The sequence below is a fragment of the Rhinopithecus bieti genome, unplaced genomic scaffold (assembly GCF_001698545.2).
Source record: "Rhinopithecus bieti isolate Rb0 unplaced genomic scaffold, ASM169854v2 scaffold_30732, whole genome shotgun sequence".
Classification (NCBI taxonomy): domain Eukaryota; kingdom Metazoa; phylum Chordata; class Mammalia; order Primates; family Cercopithecidae; genus Rhinopithecus; species Rhinopithecus bieti.
The window spans coordinates 3,396,950-3,422,751 of record NW_016814045.1 but is presented as its reverse complement, the minus strand read 5'-3'; the positions used below and the strand labels follow the sequence as shown (position 1 = coordinate 3,422,751).

The 25,802-nt window shown below is 45.6% G+C and overlaps 1 protein-coding gene across 2 annotated transcripts in view; it reads left to right on the top strand.

Moving 5' to 3' along the window:
- The first annotated feature begins 6 nt into the window (after positions 1-6).
- Positions 7-25,802, top strand: part of SLIT3 (slit guidance ligand 3) — a 669,050-nt gene continuing 643,254 nt past the window's right edge. Inside the window, exon 1 of one of the 2 annotated variants that reach the window (XM_017849419.1) lies at positions 7-360. In XM_017849419.1, the coding sequence (XP_017704908.1) occupies positions 164-360 (197 nt within the window). In that variant the 5' untranslated portion in view covers positions 7-163. The remainder of the gene's footprint in view (positions 361-25,802) is intronic. The other variant, XM_017849421.1, reaches the window with a different exon arrangement.

Here is a 25,802-nt window from a genome sequence, read left to right as displayed (position 1 = left end):
GCTCCGCCCGCGCCCCGTGCGCCTGAGCGCCGAGCTCGCCCCTCCTCCGCGCCAACTCCGCCGCCCGCTCCCCAGGCCGCCCGCGCTCCCTGCGCGACTCCTCAGGCTCCACGCGTCTTGCCCCGCAGAGGCAGCCTCCTCCGGGAGCGGGGCCCTGCACACCATGGCCCCCGGGTGGACAGGGGTCGGCGCTGCCGTGCGCGTCCGCCTAGCGCTGGCCTTGGCGCTGGCGAGCGTTCTGAGTGGGCCCCCAGCCGTCGCCTGCCCCACCAAGTGTACCTGCTCCGCCGCCAGCGTGGACTGCCACGGGCTGGGCCTCCGCGCGGTTCCTCGGGGCATCCCCCGCAACGCTGAGCGCCTGTGAGTACCCCTGCCCCACCCCACGCGGGCCACCCACCTGGGTCCCACCGAGGTGGCCCCAGGCGCCAGATCCCTCCTTTCCTTTCGACCTTCCTGGATGCAGTCTCTATTCTCATCCCTTCCTGGATAGGATCCCTCGCTCTCCGAGCTGGGAGTCTGTAGGCTTGGTCAGATCTGGAAAGAGAGGTCTCGAAACCCCCCGCGATGAGCAAAGAGCAGTGCTTCTCCAGGGGTGAGGGTTGCAGACGCGGGGCCCACTGACAGCTTCCGAGGAGTAGCTGGCGAGAGGCGAGGGGAGGCAAGAGCACTGCAGCCTCAAGGTCTTAGGGTGAGGGTCAGGGGTCTGCGCTCATTAAAAATGGGGGCGGGTGAAGGAGAAAGCTATAGGATGATGGGCCGTCAAGGCTCAGAGGCGGGAGAGAGGGCCCAAGACTGTTGACCTGCTTGGAGATCAGAATGGGCCAGCCGCTCTCTGGCTGCCCTTGCAAGGAAAGTTGAGAGTGTGGGTGAAGGTTTAACTTCTGAGGAACTGGACAGATTCAGAGTGGGTGCTCGCAAAACCCGCGCTGCCTGGAAAGCAGTCTGGGAGATGCCAAGTTGCAGCCCCGGGTGAATTTTTTATGGCTCGGTTATAAATGCCTCCCCGAACGAAGGGGCCGGAATGGAAATGCTGACAGCTCTTCAAATGAGACCGAGCGTTATAATCTTACAAACCGCACTCAGCCTCGGATCCTGGGCTTGGCAGCGAATAGAGAGGCGCTTGCAGAATGGGGTGGATTGACCCTAGTTTTAGCCCCAATTGTGCAACCAAATATTTACTTTTCATATGTCAACGTTTTGGAAACATTTATCATTTTGATCCTCGGACCGGATTCAAATCTTGGACTCCGGGGTGGGCTCCTCTTAGTCCGCAGTTGGGGTGGGGTAAGGGAGTGGGGGAGAAACGCTGGAGTGGGTGGGAGCCTTACTGGGAACCCAGCCGAGAAGTGGGTGAGGGTTTGCTGTAGTGTGGTGGATTCCCTCAGTGTCTTGCTCTCCCTCTTCTCCCCTTCCTCATGTGCCTTAGGGGTAGGCGCCTGGATCTTCCACTCTGCTTTCTTGACTTCAGGCTGGAAGAGAGTAGTGATGACAAGCATTGTCCCAGAGTGTGTTATTCCTGTTAGTCACCTCCTATCACCCCACCTCCTCTTCTCTTCCACTTCTTTGTGCGTCTCTGGGTGGAGACTCAGCAGAACTGTCTTCCTTATTCCTGATGCTCTCTTTTTCCTTTGGCTGAAAACTTTTTTTTTGTTTTTCCTCAAGTGCAGTGATTGTTTTGTTGGGTTGAACCACAGAATCCTAAAGGGTGAGAGCCGAATTATGAACAAATGTCGAAAACCAGGCTTGGAAGTATAAAATGACTTGCCCAGGAAAACACAGCAGGTTGATGGCAATAAAGGGGCCAAAATCCAGTTTTTCACACCTTAATTCAGACATTATGTTAGTCCATAGGAGTGCAAAACTTGTTTTAGTGGTATTTTTAGATACCTGTAACTTGTAAACTAAGTTCCCATCCTCGTCACACCAGTGCTAGCCACATGAGTTAGTGAAATAATAACTGTAGCTAATGTTTGATAAATGCTTTGCATGCCTTGATTTGTGTACATGTATTATCTCATTGAATCTCTCCAACAGTCCATTAGTTACATAGGCAATGCTTATTACTCCATTTTACAGTTAAGCCGTCTTGTCATTTACTCAAGGTCATGCAGCTAGTGAAGTGTTTGAATCCAAGCCTGATTGGTTCCTAAGCCCACAACCCTTATCACTCTGCTGGTCCTCCTTGGAACAAGGGTCAGTTTGGACCACAATCTATAAACAGACAGTCCTGGGAGGTTTCTGGCTGGGCTTGGATCTTAGAACAGGCTGCTGTTGCTTCTGCTTCTGGTATACCCTGCAAATGTTCAGCTCACTTTGATGTTAGCTCTGATGCTTGGGGTCTTGAAACTACTTCTTCCCCATCTTCAAAACCGTGCTCCATGTTTGGGAAACCAAGGAGAGTAAGTCCCTGTCCTCCTGGTATGTAGGAAGTTTTCCAGAGCTGCAGGAACAGCACCCATGCTAGCATGCCACCCAGTCATCTCCCATAGGAGATCTGTGCAGCTCAGGGCAAACCATCAGCTCTAGAACTGGAGAAACGGGACAGAGACTGGAGTCCTGGTCGTTCCCATAGGCCCCTGCTGCAGTCCTTAACAGGCAGTGGGAGAGCAGGAGCTGCTTTGATATCTCTGGTCTCTTCTGCCTCCGTTGTGGTCACTGGTGCCACTTTGGCTAGGGTGCATGGGGGTGCCGCGATGGTATCTCATTCTAGTCTCCTTCCTCCCTGGGAATGGGGGACAGTCTTTAGAGGCAAGCTGGGTCAGGTTCACTGCAGGGTTTCAGGGCAGTCCACCAACAGTTTTTTCACCACCAAAGTCCTGCACCACACTCTCTCTCAGCCAACTCAGATGTAACATTTCAATTGTGAAAACTCTTGGGGGATATTTGGCATTTTTACGCTCTGCCAAGGATTTCTTCAGAGAGGAATCACTCATTTATTCCTGCCTTCATTCATTCAACACACATTACTTGAGGCTGGGCGCAGTGGCTCATGCCCGTTATCCCAGCACTTTGGGAGGCTGAGGTGAGAGGATCGCTTGAGCCTAGGAGTTTGAGAACAAACATGACTTGAACCTCTACTGCATTCCAGAAACTGTATATAGAATCATTGCATATACAGAAGAAAACCAGCACTTCAATGTAAAGAATGTAAGCAAAAGATAGAAGGAAACTTGCTTTGGTGAGCCTTTTGAACTTCCCAGGGTTCATTTTGCCATGGGGCACGTTTTGTCAGCACTGTCATCAGATGCTCAGGACCTCCCTAAAATCCAGTTTTCTGATCTCAAATGTTTAAATTGTGTTTTAAAACAAAGAAACAGCATTTTCTCCGTTCTCCATTCTTGGTACTCTGCCTCCCAAAAAGCCTTTGATGAAGGGATTTGTGTGTGTGTGTCTGTCTGTGTGTATTGCTTCTCTGGATGTTTCTGACTTCTGAAACCTTGTGTTATGACATTAAGGAAAACCTGAGTGGGGATAATGTGCTCAGCATTTGGTCTTTGCTTCAGGCCTGGAATGGGGCCTGAATTATTCATAATTAAGCCAGAATCAGAGTTGGGGGTCCGTGTTCCAAGGTATTCCCTATAATGTCAGCACATCACGCAGAAAAAGAAACTCTCTGTCTTTTATAAACTACTGACAATTTTTCCCCCTCCATGAGGAGGTGACACCCACAAGAAAGCTAAATAAATGCAGGGAAGAATTCAGTGTAATTTATTATCCGTGCAGCAAAGATAGAGGATGAGAGGAGAGGAAGTGGATGGCTGTGCCTGAAACCAAACATTTACCATGGAGCACAGAGTAAACAGATGTTGCACTTACCCTTCTGACTACAAAAGGAGCCCACAGATGTAATTCTTCTCCAACCACAATCTCAGCCTGGAAAAAGAGGAGGCACATGAAAATGAACTCTCACGTGGGGCCACTTCTCCCCATCTTGCCCTCCTGCCTAGAGGCAGGCAGAGGCCCACTTCTCACCGCAGTGAGGGGTGGCCTGAACGGTGGAGTGGGGGCAAGAGTGGACATCTTTGGTTTTTCACTTGGCTCTGGAACATGCTGGAGACTGCTATATTTAAATAAACATTTCCTGTTTGCGAAGGAGAATGGGCGAAAGGCTGAAACGTGAGAATGTGGTAACTTAATTTTCTCCATCACTCCAGATGACGGCTAGCTTTGCCGGTGGTTTGGTCCAATAAAAACTGACACCATGTCATAGGCTTTCCCTCACTTGACCACAGAGGTCCTGAGGTTAAGTGGGAGACTTTCCAAGATGCTCAATAGCCAAGTCCTGTGTCCTGGTACTTCCAGCCCTCAGGGTCAACTTAGAAGACAGGGACAAGCTAGTGAATCATGGGGTCTCTCTGGGTCAACCATGGTGATGTGGCCTTTTAGGGAAACACAGTGCCCTTCTGGGCAGACTGAGGAGTGGCTGGGTGGACCTGCCTCCAGTGGACCGGTCTAGCCTCCAGGGTGCTGTGCAACTTTGAACAGATTGCATTACCTCTCTGGGCCTCATTTTCGTGAAAGTAGAATTCTTGCATAGTCTTAGTGGTTTTCTTAGGGGTTATAGTCCATTGGGGGGACTGTCAGTATCTGCCTCCCTAGTGTCTAGAACAGTGCCTGGCACACAGTAGGTTTTCAGCAAATGTGTATTCAATAAAGGAATAATGAACCTCAAAGCTAGAAGTCTTTCTTTAGTTCTTACAAGTGAAGGATGGGCCATTATATATCTGCGTTCTGGTGTATAACTAAGGGATCCTTACTAGTAACCTATGTCATGAGTTGTTAAGGGTATCTAAAATTTGGATTTTATGAACTAATATTTATTGCCTTACTAGAGTTACCAAGGACTCCTGTTGAGTGATCTGCTCTGGAGTCTGGTTGCCAGGCATTGCTTAGCAACCTTGCAAAACTCCTACTGTGCACATGCCCATGAAAAGAGCTGGAAATCCTGAGCACTTAAACCATAGGGCTTTCTAATCAGGAACTCATCAGCGTCATCCTGAGCGCTCTGTGGGTTTTGATTGCTGCTCTTCTTGTATTAATTGATAAGTTCTGCTTTTGTTGATCATCTGGATTTTCTATTATTTCTGCGTTTTTGCCGTTTTGATTGTTATGTTGTTTTCTCTCTGGTATTGTTTGTTGTCACAGAGTTCTGTCTCCCCTGGAAAGTGAGAATGAATAGTGGGTTGCAGCTGTAGGATCTCTCACCTTGGCAATGTGGGCTGTGGCAAGAAGGTTCCCGACCCCTAAGCATTGTGGTTAGGGCAGGCGCTCTGGAGACAGACAACTCTGGGCTTGAATTGCAGCTCTGCTACATCTTGCTGTTGCACTGTGGGCGTGTTACACTATTGTTGACTGCAGTGTGTTTAATTCTTTTGTACCTATTTCCACACCTGTGATACCAGGACGATAAGTGCACTGTCTTCACGGGGATGCTGTGAATGTAACCTGAGGCAGTCCCTGTAATGCACTCAGCACGGCTCCTACTATGTTGTTCACTCATTGCTGTGATTGTTCATCCCTCTGTGATTTCTTAACTGTAAAGTATGTATGATGAATCTTCCCTGTTGGGGGGATTAAATGAAATAATATACAGGAAAGTGCTTAACACAGTACAGTCGCGTGCTACATAAAATGACATAGTGGACAACATAGAGGATAGTGGTCTCATAAGGTTAAAATGGAGCTGAAGAATTCCTATCGCCTAGTGATGTCGTAGCTTTTGTAACGTCATAGTGCCATCACTTTATTTTTAATACATGTAGTGTCACCTAAGTGTATAATGTTGATAAAGTCTCCAGTAGTGTGCAGTAATGTCCTAGGCCTTCACATTCACTCAGCACTCACTCACTGACTCACCCAGAGCAACTTCCAGTCCTGTAAACTTTATTCCTGCTAAATGCCCTACGCAGATGTACCATTTTTTATCTTTCCTACCATATTTTGATTGTACCTTTTCTATGTTTAGGTATGTTTAGAAACACACCTACTCATGATTGGGTCACAGTGGCTTACAGTGTTGAGTAGAGTAACATGCTATGCAGGTTTGGAGTTTAGGAGCAATAGGCTATCCCATATAGCCTAGGCGTGTAGTAGGCTAGACCATCTGGGCTTGTGTGAGTGCACTCTATAAGGTTTGCACAATGACGAAATCGCCTAATGACGAGTTTCTTAGAACATATCCCCATCATTAAGTAATGCGTTACTGCACCATAGGAGCCCTCCCTAAACTATTCATATTAGTGACCATGGCTATTACTTTTATATCTTCATCTCAGGCCTTGTCCAGCTGGAAGGTTTGAGATGCCTACCCCAAATTTGCTACAACCCAGAGCCCTGTGGAGGCAAGTTCCTTGCCTGCCTGTGGGCTCTGCCCAATACCCTCTTGGCTGGGCCCCTCCTTTTCTCTCTCTGCTCTTGGTCCTGCCCCTACAGCAAAGCCCAGGTTGGCCTCTGTTCCATAGAAGGGGAATTATGGTGAAAGTGGTTTAGGTCTGTTCCATGGGTGTGTGCTTTGTGGTATATTTAAATAAGGAATGTATTTTATTTATTTATTTTTTGGGGGTGGGTTTTCATGGGGAATTTTTAGCCCTGACTTTTTTTGCAATGTTCATTCCTTCTATCTTTCCCTAAATACTTCCTTTTACTGACTTCCCATGTCTGCCTCTATTACTGCTTTTACTTGAGGCAGCTGTATTTACTAGCAGGCTCCACCCTCATTATGTAAGGTGGTCTTAACCCTTTTTAGAACTGCTGGAAAGAAAGGAAAAACAAGGGGTGGAGGTGTTCCCAGAGAGCTAGCTCTTCTGGACCACTGCTAATCCCAAACTGAATGGCTGCAGAGGGTGCCCTGGCACTGCGCTGAGCTCCCTATGTTCTCCGTTCTTCATTGTTCCTCATCCTTAAATTCAAATCAACCTTGCCCAGGTTGGATGCTCATGAATCCTCTACCTCTCTGTTTTGCAGGCCTGGACTGTGATCTGTAACTACTGTGACTGCTGGCCTGTTGAAAGGCTAACCTTTCTTCCCCTCTCACTGTGGTCTTCATAGTTGTGTTGTCAGTACCATGTTTGATACAGTGAAACCCTGGCCAAAGGGTGCATGATTAGAACCTTCTGTACTGAGTGGACAGAGAAGATGGGAAAATGTGCCACTAGAGCGAGACTCTGGGACCCAAATCCCGGTTCTGTCACCTACTAGCTGGATGGGCCTCAGTCTTCCCATCTGATAAATGGGAATAATAATAATACTCCCTTCAAAGGATGCTGTATTAATCCACATAGGCTGCCTGGAACCAAGAGCTCCCTCCATCAATATTCCTGTTATTATGATCAAAAGTCTTACTGAGTATAGACCTCCTATCAGAGCATGATCAGGATGAACCTTCATGAAGAAAAATATGGATCGTCGGGGTTGGAAGCGGTCCTTTTGTCCAAGTTCCAACCACACAAAAGTTGGTCTTCCATTGGCGCAATTTCAGGGAAGGTGGTCAGTTAGCCTCCTTTGCTTGATGATATCTAGTGATGAGGAGCTCAGTTCCTCCTAAAGCAATTTATTCCATTAAAAAACACAGTCCTAATAAGAAAATGTTCTTTGTGTGGGGATTGGACTTATCTCTTACTGATTGTCATTACCCAGGGCAAGTATAATCTTTTTTCCAAATGACAGGTTTTCAAAAGTCTTATTGCTGTGGTGTTTATCAACACCCATTTAGCCGAGTCTCCTTACATTTTCACAATTGCCTCAACTGTTCTGTATGTGATACAGTTTGGGCATAGGCCTTGTCCTCCATGCCTACTTCTCTTCCTCTAAATGGATTCCAGTCTTCTCGGACTGCATTGGTTAGAAGGAGACCTTCCACGCCCTCACTGTTTTATTTGACTTCTATCAGCCAGCACATTCGAAAGAACCTATTCACTTTGGACAGCCACAGCCCTGGGTGGGCTCATTTTGACCAAGCTGCCTGACATCCCCATATCTCCCCAGCCTTCCCTGCTGTTAGCTTGTTGTCCCCCCTTCTACACTTGTGCAGTTGACTTTTTGGAGTCTAAGTGCAACACTTTGCATTTATCGTAATTAACTTTTGGCAAATCATTTCATTTCATCAGCTTTTCAGGAGCATTTTCTATTTCGATTTCCTCATCTAGCAATTAACTACTCCTTTCCCCATCTCCCACTATTTATTTCCTCTGCAATTTTAATGAGCTTGCCCTATGGATCTTTATCCAAGTTGTCAATATAATCAGCAGAGTTCTCTGTGCATTTTTTTTCAAAATCTTTCTACAATCTGGCATTTGGATTACATAAATATATTGCCCCGTTCTTTCTGGCTGGGATTGCAAAAAATGTTGAGGTCTTCTTGGCTTGTAGCATCTTCTTTCCCTGGGGTCCTGTTGGTTCATATTTTCTCTGGAATAATTTCCCATTAATGCTTAATTCTTCAGCTTGCTAAATTTTCTCTATACTCTTGGTTTCTCATGGAACTTTCCATCATGACTTTAGCTTCATTTTTGTCCTATTAGGCTAGTACCACAAGTCCCACCAGCACAGGATATGACGCATGTATGTGTGTGTATGTTGAATGTATATGTATGTATGTATGTATTGTTCTCTCCTGGTAAAAAGTTTAGCCTGAGGGACTGAGCCTTTCTGCCAATAGCAGAGCTCAGGTAGCTTCAGGTTTTTAAACACAGTGATTTCTCTTAGCATCTTGGGTACCCAATGGCATCGGGCACATTTTCTGGAGTAGTTCTGGGAACAGACATGATGGAGCATGAAGCATAGGGGACCGAGGCCTCCAGGGTCCCCAAGCCTCTATAAACAACAACAACAGTCATCACCATAACAATAGCTGGCATTTATTGAGCCATTCTTTGCGCCTGGCATTGCTCTTACACTTTACATGCATGGAGGCATTTCCTATTCAAAGAGTTATGTGAAGTAGGCAGGAGGACTGTCTGCATTTTACAGATGCAACAACTATATGAGAGAGGTGAAATGACATCCCCAGTCGGGAACAGGAGAGGCAGGGTTCATCCAGCCAGGCTGGTCTCAGAGGCTGCACGCCAACCCCCGGTCATGTCGTTCCTTCAGAATCTTTCAAGTCAACCTCCTTTTCTGTCTTCTAAACTCCATTCTCAAGTAACAACTAGAAGAAGAACATGATGAGTTCACCTTAAATCAAGGAGCCCCTGTTTGATGCAGAGCATCAAGAGGAATGTCAAGGATGTGATCTGGACACCTGGTGAAACAGAGCCATCATGTCCAGTTTGGAGAAATAGGTGGCCTTTGTATCGGAGCTTGAAGACTAATAGGGTCCCTGTACGTAGGAATGGGACCATGGTACAGTCACAGAAATTCATGATTAGATGCTCCTGAGCCTGACTTAAAATGATGGGAGCTGCACTTTGGGAAGTTTTATCTCATGGGGATGTTTAGAACAGAATCCAAATATTAGGGAAAATATCTCTATGGTATGTGTCCACTGACTGTTTTTTAAATTTCGGGTTTGAGGGGATACACCCTCCAAGAGTAGTTCTGATGAATCTTGCTGAGTAGTATTTTCCCCCTCAAGCATCTACTCAAATGTTGGCAGAAGTCATCTTCCTTTGCAGTTAGATGCACCACTTGCTTTCTCTTAGTCGGGATCTCTGGGCTTCACCTGCCCTGGCATCAGGTCCTGTTCCAACAGGATGTACATAAGTTGTATCCTGGCTGGAGTCAAGTGTGACTGCACTTATCACGGCCATATCACTGCTTGTGTGGGCTCAGACTCCTCTTCTCTTGTCCTAAATGCCAATCTGGTTCCTGACCCGTGATTCATTCTGCACTTTGGCAGCAGTGTATCTTGTGGCTCCTGAAAGTCTGCCAGCACATTTAACCACCCACCTTGCCTCCCTCTTGGGTTTTTCTACCTCTCTAGCTCCTGTCTGTTACCAGGTATACCCATCCTTTGCCCTAGCGTGTGCCCTAGTGTGTTCCCTAGTGTACGCCCTAGCGCATGCCCTATGTATGCCCTAGTGTGTGCCCTAGCATATGCCCTAGTGCATGCCATAGCATGTGCCCCAGTGTGTGCCCTAGTGCGTGCCATAGCATGTGCCCCAATAGCATGTGCCCTAGTGCGTGCCATAGCATGTGCCCCAGTGTGTGCCCCAGCATATGCCCCAGTGTGTGCCATGGCTTGCCCAGTGCATGCCCTAGCATGTGCCCCGTGCCGTGCATGCATGTGGCCCCACGTGGTGCGTGCCATGGCTTATGCCCGTGTGTGCCCTTAGCTATGCCCAGTGTTGTGCCCTAGCATATGCCAGTGCGTGCATTAGCATGTGCCCGTGCGTGCATGCGTGTGCCCCAGTGTTGTAGCCCTAGCATGTGCCCTAGGTGTGCCCTATTGCATGCCATGACTATTCCCCAGTGGTGCCCTAGCATGTGCCCTAGGTGCGTGCCCTGCATATGGCCCCAGTGTGTGCCCAGTATGCCTGTGCATGCCATGCATGTGCCCCAGTGTATGCCCCTGTGTATTGCCTGGCGCACCAAAGCATGTGCCCTTGTGTGCGCTTAGCATTGCCTATGTATGCCCAGGCACATGCACCATTGTGTGGGCCCTGCTGTGCTCCAGTGTGTACCTAATGTGTGCCCAGATATGCCCTATGTATGGCCTAGCTGTGCCCCAGTGTGTGCCCTAGTGTGTGCCCTAGCTATGCTCTAGTGCTGTGCCCCAGTGATGCCCTTAGCGTGTGCATATGTATGCCTAGTGTATGCCTAGGTGGTGTGCCCTACCATTTCCCTAGTGTGTGCCCAGCATATGACCCTAGTGTATTCTAGCATATTCCGTAGTGTGTGCCTGGAATATGCCTCGTGTAATTCAGCATATTGCCCTAGTTGTGCCCTGGTCTGTCTGAGTATGCCTAGTGTGTGCCCTAGCATTATGTGGTGTATGTTCTAGCTTAGTATGTGCCCTGGCGGATGCCCTAGCATGTGCCCTAGTGAGTGCCCTAACTCAGGTATGTCTGCATGCTGTGGAGTCCATGATCCTCTTCTAATCGGAGTGTTATAACTTGGCCATAGAATTGTGCATGTTTGCATCTCTTCCTGAGCTTTAGCTGCTCCTGGCTCCTGCCTTAATCCTTCTGGCTTGGCTTCTTGCCCTCTACTGCCCGCTGTGTAGTTCTCCATAGTCTTGGTATTGAATTTGGACTGTCACCATCAGAACCCCAGGTCCTGAAATTGGCTTTCATGGCCTGGACCTTCACTGGAGACTGGAGACTTGCAATGAACTCAGAGCTCTGCCCTGGAAACAACCTCAGACTTCATTTTTATGGCTATTTGAAATCTTTTATCATGTCCAGGGTAGCATGTAACGGTGCCCCAGGGCTGGACTCTGTAGATGACGAATTACTTAGACATACTCCTGAACTCCCTGTACCCCAAATAGGACAGATCATTTTATAATTAAAAAGCACAGCAGTGATGATCTCATTGGAGAGCTGTCCTGCTCAGAAATGTGTTGCAGAAATTTCTGGACTATCTAGTACTTCCCTGACATTCTTTCTTTCTCTCCGCGCCTTCTCTCCCCAGCTCTAGAATGTTGGTAGAAAGTGTTCTGAGTATGGGGATTCTAAGTGGAATTAGTGGGAAGCCAATGGGGAGTACAATTTGGATGTAAACTGAAATGAGTAGAAAGACCTAGGCTGAATCCTGGCTTCTGTCACTTTCTAACTGCCCCACCTGTCTGAGTACCTTTGCGGTCTCCATTGTCTCATCTATAACCTTTGGAATGGGAGAAATAACACTCATCTCAGGGGGCTGATGCAAGGTTTAAATGAGATCAGATGTCTCCAAATGCCTTCTAAATTTAGTGCTGTGCGAATACCTTAATGAGTCCACCCACAATTTCTGAATTGAACCACTAAATCCTGTATCTGGAAGATGATCAGGGTATATTTTAGAAGCTTTCATTTACAGATAAAGAAACTCAGGGAGCTCCAAAACCTTGCTCAGAGTCACCCATGTCTTCAAACTCTTGTTCCAGTTTCCTTTCCATTTAACAAAATGCGTCTTTTATAAATTAAAATATAACCTCTCACCAGTCATGTCAGCAGCTTAACCAGGTGGAGTTTAGAGCACTGGCTAATTAATAAGTGACAGTGTCCAAGACAGTAGGACCAAATAAGGGAATCCATGAAGGATGGAGTCACTTAAAGGGGCCATTTATTGAGTGTCTACCACAAAGAATAAAGCAAGTGAAATGTTCTGATAACTACAACAGCTCAAACTAACTTCAAAGTTAGTCTAGACTAGATCTCCCTCCAAATGATGGACAAGGCAAAGGCTACCATGCTAGGTTCACAGCAGGGAGATTTATGGATTGGGAGAAATCCTAGAACCATGAAGGATGTAGCACCAAACCCTCAGGAATCAATGATAAAAGCAAGTCCCCCTCATCCATTTTAGTGGGTACAAATATATAGAAAGCCTCACACATCATAAAAAAATAGTACAAGTGGAATTTAAAAAAAAACTCATGGGGAAAATATTAATCTGAGAACAATTGTATCTGAGAAAGCATTCAAGTATGCCTCTGCAGCTAGCTGGCGAACAGCACAAGTTCTGCATTTTATTAGAGTCCTAACTCTGTGTAGAACACTGACCTTATTTGAGAAGCATTTCATAAACACTGACACACAGCACAGCAGCATTTGAGGCCATGAGGAGATACAGGGCCTTCTTTAGGGGGCCAGCTTCCCTTCCCCTCCTGGGCTGCAAGGGACCCCTAGGACATTGTTTCCCTGAGGAGGTATTATCTTTATTTTTCTCTCTTAGGTTTAAGTCAGCAGGAGGAATTTTCCTTGGTGAAAATGAGGGAGAGGGATTTGGAATAAAATTTGTGCCTTGGTCAGGTTTGCGTAAGCATGGGGTAGGCGATGGGGAAGACCCTTCTGTGGGGGAAAGGGTCTAAGAACCTTCACTTGGCCAGTGGAGTTTCTTTTTGGAGACCTCACGTGGTGCCTGGAGACCTAGGCTGTGGCTGTGTCAGAGGCAGGTTCTCAGGCAGCATTCACCCAGTCCTTTGGAATGCAAGACTTGTGGCTTGCAACCGCCCTGAGAAACGCGTCCACCACATCCCCTCCTGCTAGAAGCTGGCACCTCCCTTTCCATCTGCTGCCAGCGTACAAGTTCTGAATTTGTGCCACAGAACTTGGTTCTGTTCCTCCCCCTCTTGTTGCCTTCCCTAGCCAAGAGATTTTCAGGCTTTTGAGGTATCTCTGGAGATCATCTGGTCTACTCCCTCCCCGCTGATCTCAGCCCATCTCCAAAGGGAAATGCATTAGAAAGGTCACCAGAGAGGACATCAGCTTCCTGGTGTGGTCTGCCCTTGTGAAAAGGTGCCTTCATTTCTGCCTCATCCTGTGCAATGATCATGCAGAGCCATGGGAAGCCTCTGCCAGTCTGGGAAGCTAGGGAGACAGAAGAGGGACCACATCTAGTACAAAAAATAAGGGAATCATGTGGAAGCAGAGGGGAGAGGCACCATATGGGTGACTCAGGATGGCAGATCATATCCTGAGGGCTCTCAGCACCAACGCTGCAGCTTATTTAAAGTCTAGAGAGGGAAGATCCCAGCTGAAGAAAACGGCAAGGGAAGGAACACTGGGAACCAGGAATGGAGCAGGAATTCAAAAATGGGAAGGCCAGTTGCTTCATGGAGCTTTTAATGACTCTAGTTCTCCACCAACACCCCTCCCCTTCTAATTGCTTCATAGCACAAGATGGTAACCAATCTGCTCTGTTGACTCTGTTTAGGCGTACATTTTAGTACTTTCTGAAACATTTCCCATAAGTTTCCCCCTGCCGTGTGCCCTCCTTGTACATTCTAGAAATTTTGCAAAGACCTAAGTCTCCTCTGGGTTCTTTCCTGACTGGAGCTGCATGCTGATTCAAGCCATATTCAGTCAGGAAGCTCTCTTCCCGTCTTTAAAACAAGAAACATCTTCTTCCAAGAAGACTGCACTACAGTTTTCTTTGTCTGTGTTGCTAACGAACAAAGAGGCCCCATTGCAAAACAGCATTTCATGAGCAGAGCAGGGCTGATAGCACCTCTTGCCAAATGTGACTGTGTGTAGTTGTGTGGGGGGAAAATAGCTTTGTCAAGAGGAGGGCCGAGGGAGGCAGCTCTGGGGAATTTTTAGCAACTGCAGCATGGTGTAGTGGAAAGAATGCTTGCCTGGGAATTTGGAGACCTGGCTGTACCTCTGACACACCGTGTGGCCTTGGACAAGTCATTTGACCTCCCTGGGCCTCAGTTTCCTGATCTTTAAAGGGGATGAGAGAAGTAGACTGGATGATCTCCAAGGATCCTTTCAGCCCTATGCATCCTCACTTCTGGGGGCTGGGATTTGGGGTTTAGACCTGAGCCAATATCCGTCTGACTCAAGAGACTTTCTAGAGGCAAGAGAGAGGCCAGGACAGCTGCTTCGGGGAGTGGCTGGTCCTTGATTAAGGCTCAAATAATTAGCTCAGCTCCACAGTAAGCCTTCTGAAATTAAGAAAAAAAAAAAAAAGATGTTTAGTTTTTAAAAAAAGCAGTTGATGTTTCTTAAAACTGATTGGCTTGGGGCTTTGTAGGTTTTATTTGGAGACATAATTTTACTTCCTCTATAGTATAGCAGTTTAGATTATTGATGCTTTGATGCTGGAGTTAGTGTGATCTGGTTTTGAATGCCATTAGTAGCTAAGTAATCTTGGGCATGGTCTTTAATAGTAACCTGTTTCCCTGGCTTACTAGGAAGATCAAATGAGGTAATACATGTCAAGCTTAGAGGACAGTGTCTGGCATTAAATAATCACTCAAAAAGTCATTATCATGGCTATATTTTGCTGCTTAACAATCCACCCCAAAACTTAGTATTCTAAAGTGACGACCATTTTATCATGCTCAATGATTCTCTAGGTCAGGATTTTGGATATAGTGCAGTAGAGACGGCTTATTTCTGCTCCATACAGTCTGAAGCATCATCTGGAGAGTCTGGAATGAACAGGGGAGACTTGAATACCTGGGTGCTAGAATCACGAGCAGGCTGTTCACTCACATGCCTGGCACCTAGGCTGGGATGACTTGAAGGCTGGGCTCAGCTGGAACTGTTGACCTGGCTGCCTACACATGTGACCTCTATGTGGCTTGAGCTTCCTCACAACATGGTGGCCTCTGAGTAGTCTAACTTCTCACATGGTTGCTCCACACTCCGAGAAGAGGTGTGCAGCAACTCAAAACAACTCAGAAGTAGCATGGCTTTTTATGAATCAGCCTTAAAAGCAACATAGTACCCCTTCTGCTCTGCTCTGTTGCTCTGAACAGTACAAGCTTGCCCAGATGCAAGGGTAGGGGCCATCTCTCCATGGAAGAAGTCTCTCAGAAGTTGCAGCTATGTTTTAAAACCTCCATACCCGTATAGTTATCATCATCATTTTTCTGTACCATCTAATCTAATCTCTTAAGTAGACAAAAAGTTCCTTGAGGATAGGAGCTGGCATTTCTCTATAGAAGCTTAGTACGATGCTTGTGAAAATAAGGCAAAATCAACATATTTTCAAAAATCAAATAGAATTAGATAGGCAGCAGGTTTGGTCGAAAGACCAGGAGCTTAGTGCCAAAGAGATCTGGATTCAAAAATTTGTATTCAGGGCCAGGTACAGTGGCTCACACGTGTAATCCCAGCCCTTTGGGAGGCTGAGGCAGGAGGATCACTTGAGCCTATGAGTTTGACACCCACCAAAATATAAAGATTAAAAAATTAGCCTGGCATGGTGGTACACACCTGTGGTGCTAGTTACTCAGGAGACTGAGGTGGGAAGGATCACTTGAGCCCAGGAGGTCAATCTGCAGTGAGCCATGATTGCACTACTGCACTCTATCCTGGGTGACAGAGTGTGACCCTGTCTGCAAGAAAAAAAAAAATCTGTGTTCAAAATGTGCCCTTTGAAAAATTACTTGTCTTTCTCATAAAAAAAAGACATAAAGACAGTAATACTTATCTCAAGGACTGTTGTAAGAACTAAGGATAGTAAATGCAAAATGCCTAAAACACACAGTCAATGCTCTAACTAAATTACAGATATTGTGAGGCAGTGTAGCATTGTGGCAAGCACCTGGATACTCCAGTTAGACAAACTTGGTTTCAAATTCCATCACTTCTCATTGTGTGAATGTAGATAAATCCCTTCATCTGTTTGGGTCTCAGGATCCTCATCTGTAAAATGGGTGTTATAGTAACTGTCTTGTAGGGTTATTGTGGAGATAAGAAAAGCTTCTATCTCAGACCCATCATGTAACGCTTCTGTCTCAGACCCTGGCACATAGTAGGGACTTGAAATAGTACCTATATTGGCCACAGTTAACAATTTTTGTTCTTTTGTTTGTATATTGATTTGTCCATGAATTTATGCACCGAACAGTGACTCATGTAATAATGCTAATAACTCACAATGGCTTCATTTATCAAGTTTCCTCATGGTAGTGTCTGTTGATGCCTAGATCTGGGAAGATACCTTCATGGGATAGAGAACTAGCCCTTTGGAAAGGAGCTCAGGGTCCCAAGTAAGCTGCCTGGGACAGTACTCTATTTTGACACATCCACAGCTGAGTTTTAATTGTCCCTGTTGGCCTCTGACCCTAGAGATCCCTTGGCCTCCTCCAGTTATAATCGTTTTGCTCAGAGGTTCACATTTTCTTTCCTCACCGGATAGATCCTGTCCCTTGCTGCTGTGCAACTGTGGGCAAACATGTTAGCTCTTACCTTGTGCCTTTTTTTTTTTTTTTTTTTTTTTTTAAGCATTGTTCTATTGACTCAAATTCAGCAAACTGTACCAGCCTTGTCTTTGTGCTGTCAAGCCAGGTCATGGGGGTTCATTTTCCCGGGTAGTTCCTGGGATCTGAAGCTCTCTTAGGAACCATTGACTACAAGCTTCTCATTTTCTTCCCTAAGACCTCCCAGGAGCCCCAACCTTATCTTTTCTGCTTTTTAAGAGTCTAAATAATCTGATAAAAGACATTTATCTTGTCTTTAGAAAAATGCACAAACCTCACAACATTTTGCAAATGATTTTGAGGCCATTCCATGGCCACTTCTCCAGTGGCATATTTCTTCTGAATGATCCTTACCTGTCTTAGTGATTTTGATTGGATGAACCTCTGGATTTTTGCTGAGTTTGACTCTGGGATCATCATGTAGCTGTGAAATTGTCATAAGTCTCTCAGTCCCCTCCATTGTAGTAGACATGCGTTGTTTTCTGGCTGCCTAGGACTTGTTCCCTCTCTCTTCCTAGCAGCAGCCCTTCTTTCATTATTGGGACGTCATTTTCTGCACCCATGGGATACAGTCTGGTAGATTTTTGATCAGGGCTTTTGGCCTCTCCTACTCAAGGGCTAGTTTATGACCCAAGTCAGGTCAATTGGATCCTTTCTTTCTGGAACTGAAATCTTGACCAGAGGAACAAAGAGATTGGACATAATGGTTTTCCATTTCATCTAAGCACCTTCAAAAGCATAGACAAGACTATGCCTGCTTCCCTCCCACCCCCGAAGACCTGTTCTTAAGATGCTCATTGAATCCAGGAGTTCCTGATAGCTTTCTAGAGAATTCCCTTTCACTCAACTTCACAAGATTGCAACCAAATTTCCAAATGAGTGAGAAAGCCACAAACAACAAACTTCTGGGGAGAAAATGGCACAATGAGAAAGATTATGTATGGCCTTTGGAGAAAGGCAGACCAGGTTTGAATCAGTTTTATCATTCACCAGCTGGGTGCCCTTAGGCAAGTTCATTTTTCCCTTAGGATGTCAGCATCATTGTAAAATAAGGATAATGAGTCATGAAGCCCTGGTTCTCAAACTTGCCTGCGTATTGCAGTCATCTGGGGAGACTTAAAAAATTACTGATGCTCAGGCCGATCCCCAGAGAGTGGAATTTAATGATTTGGGGGTGCTTTTTGGATGTTGGGATTTTGTAAACCTTGCAGGTGTTTCTGATGTACAGCAGTGTTTGAGAAAATTGACCTCAAGAAATTCTTCAAATTATAGGGATGAATAAATGAGGTAAGATATGTAAAACATTTAGCATAATGTAAGGATGATAGAAGTCACTCTGTTCTCCTTTCCTGTCCTTTCTTAAGGTGAACCAGAATCGCTTGCTGTTGCTTCTAGCGCAGTTTTCTTTGTTTGGAGTAGTCATAGCAATGCATGAAAACCACGATGCAATATAACCTCACCAGTATAGGTGAAGGACAATCATAAACGTAGCCAGAATTATAGAATATACAAAAATGTGATTACTTTCACATCCCTGGAATAACTAGGGCAAGTTCAACAATCCTTTGTGAGAACGTTCTATGGAGTGACTGCTTTAATGGAGAGACAAAATTGATTTATAATTACCATGGCAACAGCAAAATGGAGTGATGTCTTCCTGAGGGACCTGGACCAGGACCCAGGAGAATTCTCTCCCAGGTCTGCCCTGCAACTTGCTGAGTGACCTTGGCTCAGACGGTTCATCTCATAAGTCCACAGTTTCCCCAGAGCCTATTTTCTGACCTGCGCATCTTCAACAGATTTTTTTGAGTGAAATATATTGAGGTGACAGTTGTTAAGACAATGACGAGAAGAGGCTGTAGGAGGCAGAATGAAAGCAAGGCCTTGAGCCTCATAGAGGAGATAATTATAGATGCTGGTTCTCCCACCTGCCGGCTTCTCCCATATCCAGCAAAACCTATCCAAGTCTCTATCTTCAAAAAGTTCTTTCTGTAGAGAGGATGCAAGGGGAAACTTCCACATAGCTCAGGCTTTCTCACTTCAGTACTATTGACATGTTGGGTTGGATATTTTTGTTGTTTGGTGGGCTGTCCTGTTCATTATATTTAGCAACATTTCTAACCTCTGCTTCTTAGATTCCAGCTGTACCCTTGTTTCATAACAACTCAAAAAATGTTTCCAGACATTGCCAAATGTCCCCTGGGGGGAAAAATTACCTCCGGTTAAGAAACACTGGCTAGCCCAATGTCAATGAAGTATACTTAAGTTAATAAAGCAACATAATTTTGTGCACACAGTGTTTAATCTCTGTAGTGCCTTCAGAAATTTTTGCAGATGTCCATGGAGCAAACCGTTATCAGAAATCTTTACATCCATTGTTTCAGATGGGGGTTCTGAGTTACAGAGAAGTTAATAGTAACGGTAATAATGACCAATGCTATTGGCTTATGTAATTTTTTTATGTCAAATTCCCCCAACCAATTATTTATTTATTTAGTTAGTTAGTTAGTTTTTGAGACGGAGTCTCGCTCTGATGCCATGCTGGAGTGCAGTGGTGCCATCTCGGCCCACTACAACCTCTGACTCCCTGGTTCAAGCGATTCTTCTGCCTCAGCCTCCCAAATATCTAGGATTACAGACACCCGCCATCACACCCAGCTAATTTTGTATTTTTAGTAGAGATGGGTTTTCACCATGTTTGCCAGGATGGTCTCAATCTCCTGACCATGTGATCCACCCGCCTCAGCCTCCCAAAGTGCTGGGGTTACAGGCGTGAACCACAGTGCCCGGCCTTCCCCCACCATTTTATAATAAGATTAGGTGAATACATATAAAAATCTATTTCTAGTTTCTTTTCTAAAATAAAATCCAGCAACAGACGCTCAGCTTGGCTGTATGGCGGTAATTGACTGGTGTTTAGATGGGTGTGTCTCCATTTCACTGCAGTCCCCACCACTCCCTATTGTGACCCCAACACTGAGACAGTACGTCAGCTGCCATTTGACATTATGTTGATTTTCTTTTGCTTGATCCAGCTTTGCTCATTGATCTCATCTGTCCAGTTCCTCTTGGCCATTGTATTTGTGGTTCCTTTCTTACAACCACACTGTGTTGTATGTATTACTGTTCTCATTTTAAAAATAGAAAAACTGAGGCTCAACAAAAGCAAAGCTGTTGCCCAAAGTCACACAGCAAGTCATCAGCAAAGCTGGGAGGGAGACAGACCTGAGCCTCCTACCTGGTCTGCAAAGCCCTGCCTGGCATCACAGAGCAGCCACTGGTAGAGTCTCCCTGCATTCTGAGACGTGCCAGCCGGATCTTCTGCACCTTAGGGTTTCCTTGAAGAACCAAATCTCAGTGTCCCTTTGCTCACCAGGAAACCCACATGTCACCAGAATGGCAAGAGTGTCCTCTGAGTGTAGCTTCCCAGACTGCATTTTTCCTGTGTCTATGCCACTCTTTGGGCTGTGTCCAAGGGCTGCTCACACACTCCCACGTAGCCGAGGGGCCAGCTGGTGTGTGTGCTTCTGCCTGAGACGAGGCCGCTTGCCTGTGGGGAGGATGTGATTGCTTTAGGAAATTAAGTGGGAGTGATTAATTAGGAAATGTACTGAGGAGGCTGGAAAGAAATAGCAGAAAAGAAAAAAAAATTGGAACCCTCAATATCGAATGCTTCTGGCCACATGGCTAAGGATACTGTGCTCAGTGGGACCAAAAGCATTTGATCCTGTTACTTCTGATGCTGCTGCTTTGATATCACCTCCTTGCATGAGGATTTTTGGAAGGAACCATAAAGTCAGCTGGTCCAACTTCTCCTTTCATTGAATGGCAAATGAAGGCACAAGGAGACCCCCAGCGGAAGCTGGGCAGCTTACAAGAAACAGCAGGATTTGGGACTCAGAAAGACCTGAGTTTGAATTCCTGATGCATCCTTGCTAGATGTATAATCCTGGGCAAATCTCCGAGTCTCAGGCTTCTCACTGTGAAATGAAGGTAGCATTTGATGATTGCCAAGGATTTTTGCAAGGAATTAGTGAACAAAAGCAAGCGTGATGACTGCTAATAAGTAACATGTGCCAGGCACAGTTTTAGCACTTTGTGTTTTCTTAATTCTTACAACCATTCTGTGAGGTTGGTACTATTGTTAGTTCATTTTGTAGATGAGGAACAAAGGCACCAGAGGAGACATTATTTATTCCATGTCTCGAAGCTCGTAAGTGACGGAGTCAACTTTCCCATGAATCTGATTCAAGAATCCACCTTGTCAACCACTAAGCATTCTCCTCTTGTGCATATTATATAATTTATAGATAACATTATAAAATGAATAAAATATGACATGGATGATATACTTTATATCTAGCTTATTAAATTATTTACATAATGTTATGTTAGGCTGAACCCTGTGGAATTGGCGTTTTTGTTGTTAGAAAAGGTGGAATAGTAGTAATTTCAGAGAGTTCATCCTAATACGGAATATATGTAAGTCACCGAAATTTCTCTTTCTCTTCCTTTTCTGTATGTATGCATACATATTCAGCTAGTTCTTAACTCAGAACCTCAGTTTCCTCCTCCATAAAATGGGGTTAACACTGCCTAACACAAGGTACTGCTCTTCCATGCTGATGAGACAGGGTATGGGGAAAGCATCTAGCCCCTTGCTCAATAAGTAGGATCTATTGTTATTCTACACACACCTGCAGGGCCCTGCTATTTGATACGCCTTCCTTCACCACCCTTCACTCACACTTGGTTTTGGTTAGAGGGTCTCCATGTCCAATAAAGCTTTTAAGTTACACACAGGTAAAGTATTGGGCCCAGAAGCTATATTTTTATTCCATGGGACTTTGATATTTTCAATATGCTTCAGTCTAACACTAAGCTTCCTGTCAGGCCAAGCCGAATGCTGCTGTCTTCCCTACATGTAAGAATTATGGTGCTGCCAACATGAAATACCACCTTGCCTAGCCTCATGGCTCACTCCTCCTGGATTTTCTCCCAGGTGCTCATGGTACAGCCCCCTGTACCATGAATTCATGGCCTGTCCATCAACCTTCTCTTTGGAAACTTTAACCGACTCCAGTCTCATCTGTGGGTTTTAATGCAGTGAAAGTTCTCTGAGACCCCTTGAGGTGTGGCTTCTGGGCCTTGCAGGAGAGGCTGGTGGTGATGGCCCTGCTCTCTCCCTAAACCCCTTGCCAAAATGAGCTTTGAGGGATGGGTAGCGCATGTGAGGAAACATGGCGGAGGGGTTCCTTGTCTCAAACCTTGGCTCTGTACCTGGAAAATAATGAAGGAAATGCAGTTCTGAGTCTGCCCTCTCATCTGGAGCCACTTCTGTTTTCCCATGGATCTTGGGGGGTCAGAGGAAGTAGCAGAAGGAGGGTTTTCTTTGGGTCTGTGCATTAATACTGGAGCGTTATAGTAACAATAACAGCTTTTACTGAGACCTCACAATGTGCCAGGCACTGTGCTAAGTGCCTTTATTGATTCATTTTAGTGCTCACAAGAATAGGGTTAAGTCCAAGTTAAGGCACAGAAAGGATGAATAGTTTTCCCATGAATCCACACATGGCAAGAGGCAGAACTGTAATTCAGGCCAGTCTGTTTAGCCCACTGCTTTGGTTTCTTAGTCACAACACTCTATAGCTTATCTTACTTTTCAGGTGTTACCAAGTGGGCTTCCTGATTCTAAAGCAGCAGGTTTTACTGATTTTCAGGCGTGGAAACATGCAGAAAGATGGAACAGATGGTCACTGGAGGAAAGCCCCCTATTTGTGATCTGAATTGCTGCCTGGGTCTCTTCTGTGTTGCTGGGCTTCTGTATGGGAGTTCCAAATCCTGTCAACAGGCGAGTCAGGGAAAAGTTGATCAGGACATCAAATCCAAAGGAATGTTACAATATTGTAAGCAGGAGAGACCATTTATTCATTCACCAAAGCTATATTCCATGCACCCATGTGCACCTCGTGCAGTAGTGAACAAAACGCTTCTTACATTTGCTTTTACAAAAAACAGACTCATCACATCTACTGTGAAGGCTATAGTCAAAGACAAAACATAACCCAGAAAATCACAAGTGTAATTGGAAACTGGAACCCTCCTACATCGCTGGTGAAACGTAAAATGGTGCAGCTGCTATGGAAAACAGTAAGGCAGTTTCTTAAAAATTTAAACATAGGATTACCATACGATCTGGCAATTCCAATCTTAAGTATGTACCCAAAAGAATTGAAAGCAGGTACTCAAACAGATACTTGTATGCCAGCTTTCATTGCAGCATTATTCTCAATAGCCAAGATGTGGAAACAACCCGGGTGTCTCTGAACAGATGAATGGATAAACAAAATGTGGTATATACATACAAGGGAGTATTATTCAGCCTTAACAAGGAGTGGAGTTCTGATACATGCAACAACACGGATGAACACTGAAAACATGCTGGCCGCTTGTGGCAGGTCACGCCTGTAATCCCAGCACTTTGGGAGGCCAAGGCAGGCAGATCGCTTGAGCCCAGGAGTTCAAGACCAGCCCAGGCAACATGGGACCTGCCTGAAACCCCATCTGTAAAAAAAAAAAAGTACAAAACTTAGCTGGGGATGGTGGTGCAAACCTGTAGTTCCAGCTACCCAGGGGGCTGAGGTGGGAGGATCACCTGTGCCCAGGAGGTAGAGGCTACAGTGAGCTGTGATCATGCCACTGCATTCCAGCCTGGGTGACAGAGTGAGACCCTGTCTCAAAAAAAGAAGAAAAGAAAAGAGAGATTATGCTAAGTCAAATCACCCAAATACAAAAGGATATTATATGATTCCACTTATATGAAATGTCCAGCATATTTCCAGAATAGGCAAATTTATAAAGACAGAAAGTAGATTAAAGGTTATGATGGGCTGGGGAGGGGAGAATGGGGAGTTAGGGCTGAATGGGTACACGGTTCCTGTTTGGGGCAATGAAAAAGTTTTGAAAATATGTAAATGGTGATGGTTGCACCACATTGTGAATGTACTTAATGCCACTAAACTGTGCACTTAAAAATAGTTAAAATGGCAACACTTACAGATTTTACCACAATTTAAAAAAATCTCATCACAAGAGAAACAAAAAGCCTGCTTTATAAAGGAGGAAAATTATAGAAATTCTTTTCTCATCTACCTCAGCCCCTAGACCTTATGTGTAGCACACAGCCCGGCCTATAGTAGATGCACATTTCTGCTTTTGCCAAGCCAAACTGGGAACATAATCATTCTATTTGTAGTTGAAAATGGCACTGAGGCTCTTGAGTGTAAATTTTACTACCATGGCAACTGTGGAACACAAAGATGATAAATATGAACATGCAGTAATATTTTTGGCAGGTGGGGTCAGCTGGAGGTAACATGTCTCCTTGCAGGTAAATGCAAGATTTGAGGGAGGGTAAATTGTTCGTAATTGTTGCAAAATCTCAGAATCCCAACTAGGAAGTATCCTCTTTGTTCCAATGAAGGGCATCCCGCGACTCTTTGGACCAGTTGAACCAAAGAGGATAGAGGATAAAGTTCAAATTGGTAATGGACTCCGGGAATCTTTGTTAGCAGCTCTCGGAAGAAGATGGGCGGCCAGCCACACTTTTCTCCGCTTATTGACGACACAGTTCAAATCATCAGGAAGAGACATTATGGGTCTACAGGTCTCCTGGGCTGTGAGCAGAGTCGCAGCTGGTATCTGGGAGAAAAAAGAAAGAAGACTACAATTTGGCCTTTAAGGAAATAGACCTGGGAGGAGATAAAAGGGAGTCATCTGACTGTTGTTTGATGGGCCAGAAAGCCTCTTTCAGAAGAAGAAAATGGTTTCTAAAAGCTGATGTGAATTTTGTGTTGCATTCAATTGCTCTCTTTCTTTGTTTAGGCTTGGCTCACCATTTTTGGATTGAGGAGGCAAGACATTGCGTCACTCCCCGACCCATCCTACCCCACAGCCCACACACTGACATACACACAGACATGCACAGACACTCATGCACAGACACACGTGTACACCTTTTATCACTGGCAAGAGGGACCAGTTTTACAATCCAAGAGCCTGATTTCCTGCAGGCTTCACCATCCTGACCCTAGCCCACCTGTGACTTCCCTCTTCCAGGCTCAGTTCTTAGTTCCATCCCTGATAGGGTTTGGCTGTGTGCCTATTCAAATCTCAACTTCAATTGGATCTCCCAGAATTCCCACCTGTTGTGGAAGGGACCCAGGTGGAGGTAATTGAATCATGGCAGCTGGTCTTTCCAATGCTGTTCTCGTGATAGTGAATAAGTCTCATGAGACCTGATGGGTTTATCAGTGGGTTCCACTTTTGCATCCTCATTTATTTCTCTCTTGCTGCCGTCATGTAAGAAGCGCCTTTCGCCCTCCACCATGATTATGAGATCTCCCCTGCCGTGTGGAACTGTAAGTCCAATTAAATCTCCTTTTCTTCCCAGTCTTGGGTGTGTCTTTATAAGTGGCGTAAAAAAACAGACTAGCCGGGCGTGGTGGCTCAAGCCTGTAATCCCAGCACTTTGGGAAGCCGAGACGGGCGGATCACGAGGTCAGGAGATCGAGACCATCCTGGCTAACACGGTGAAACCCCGTCTCTACTAAAAAATACAAAAAACTAGCTGGGCGAGGTGGCGGGCGCCTATAGTCCCAGTTACTCGGGAGGCTGAGGCAGGAGAATGGCATGAACCCGGGAGGCGGAGTTTGTAGTGAGCTGAGATCTGGCCACTGCACTCCAGCCCGGGCGACAGAGCAAGACTCCGTCTCAAAAAAAAAAAAAAAAAAAAACTAATACAATCCCCCTCCAATGCTATGTGTGACACAGTGACATCAGGACAAAGTCTGGCCCTCTGACACTGCAGCTAGGTGAACCTTGTTTGGAAAAGTCTTTAGGCAGTCTCTGAGGGAAGGCTGGGTGATTTTACAGCAGTAGAAAGGCTTGGGTTTGAGAATTAGGGCTGAACTTGAATCTCATTTTGACACTTTAAGTTGTATAA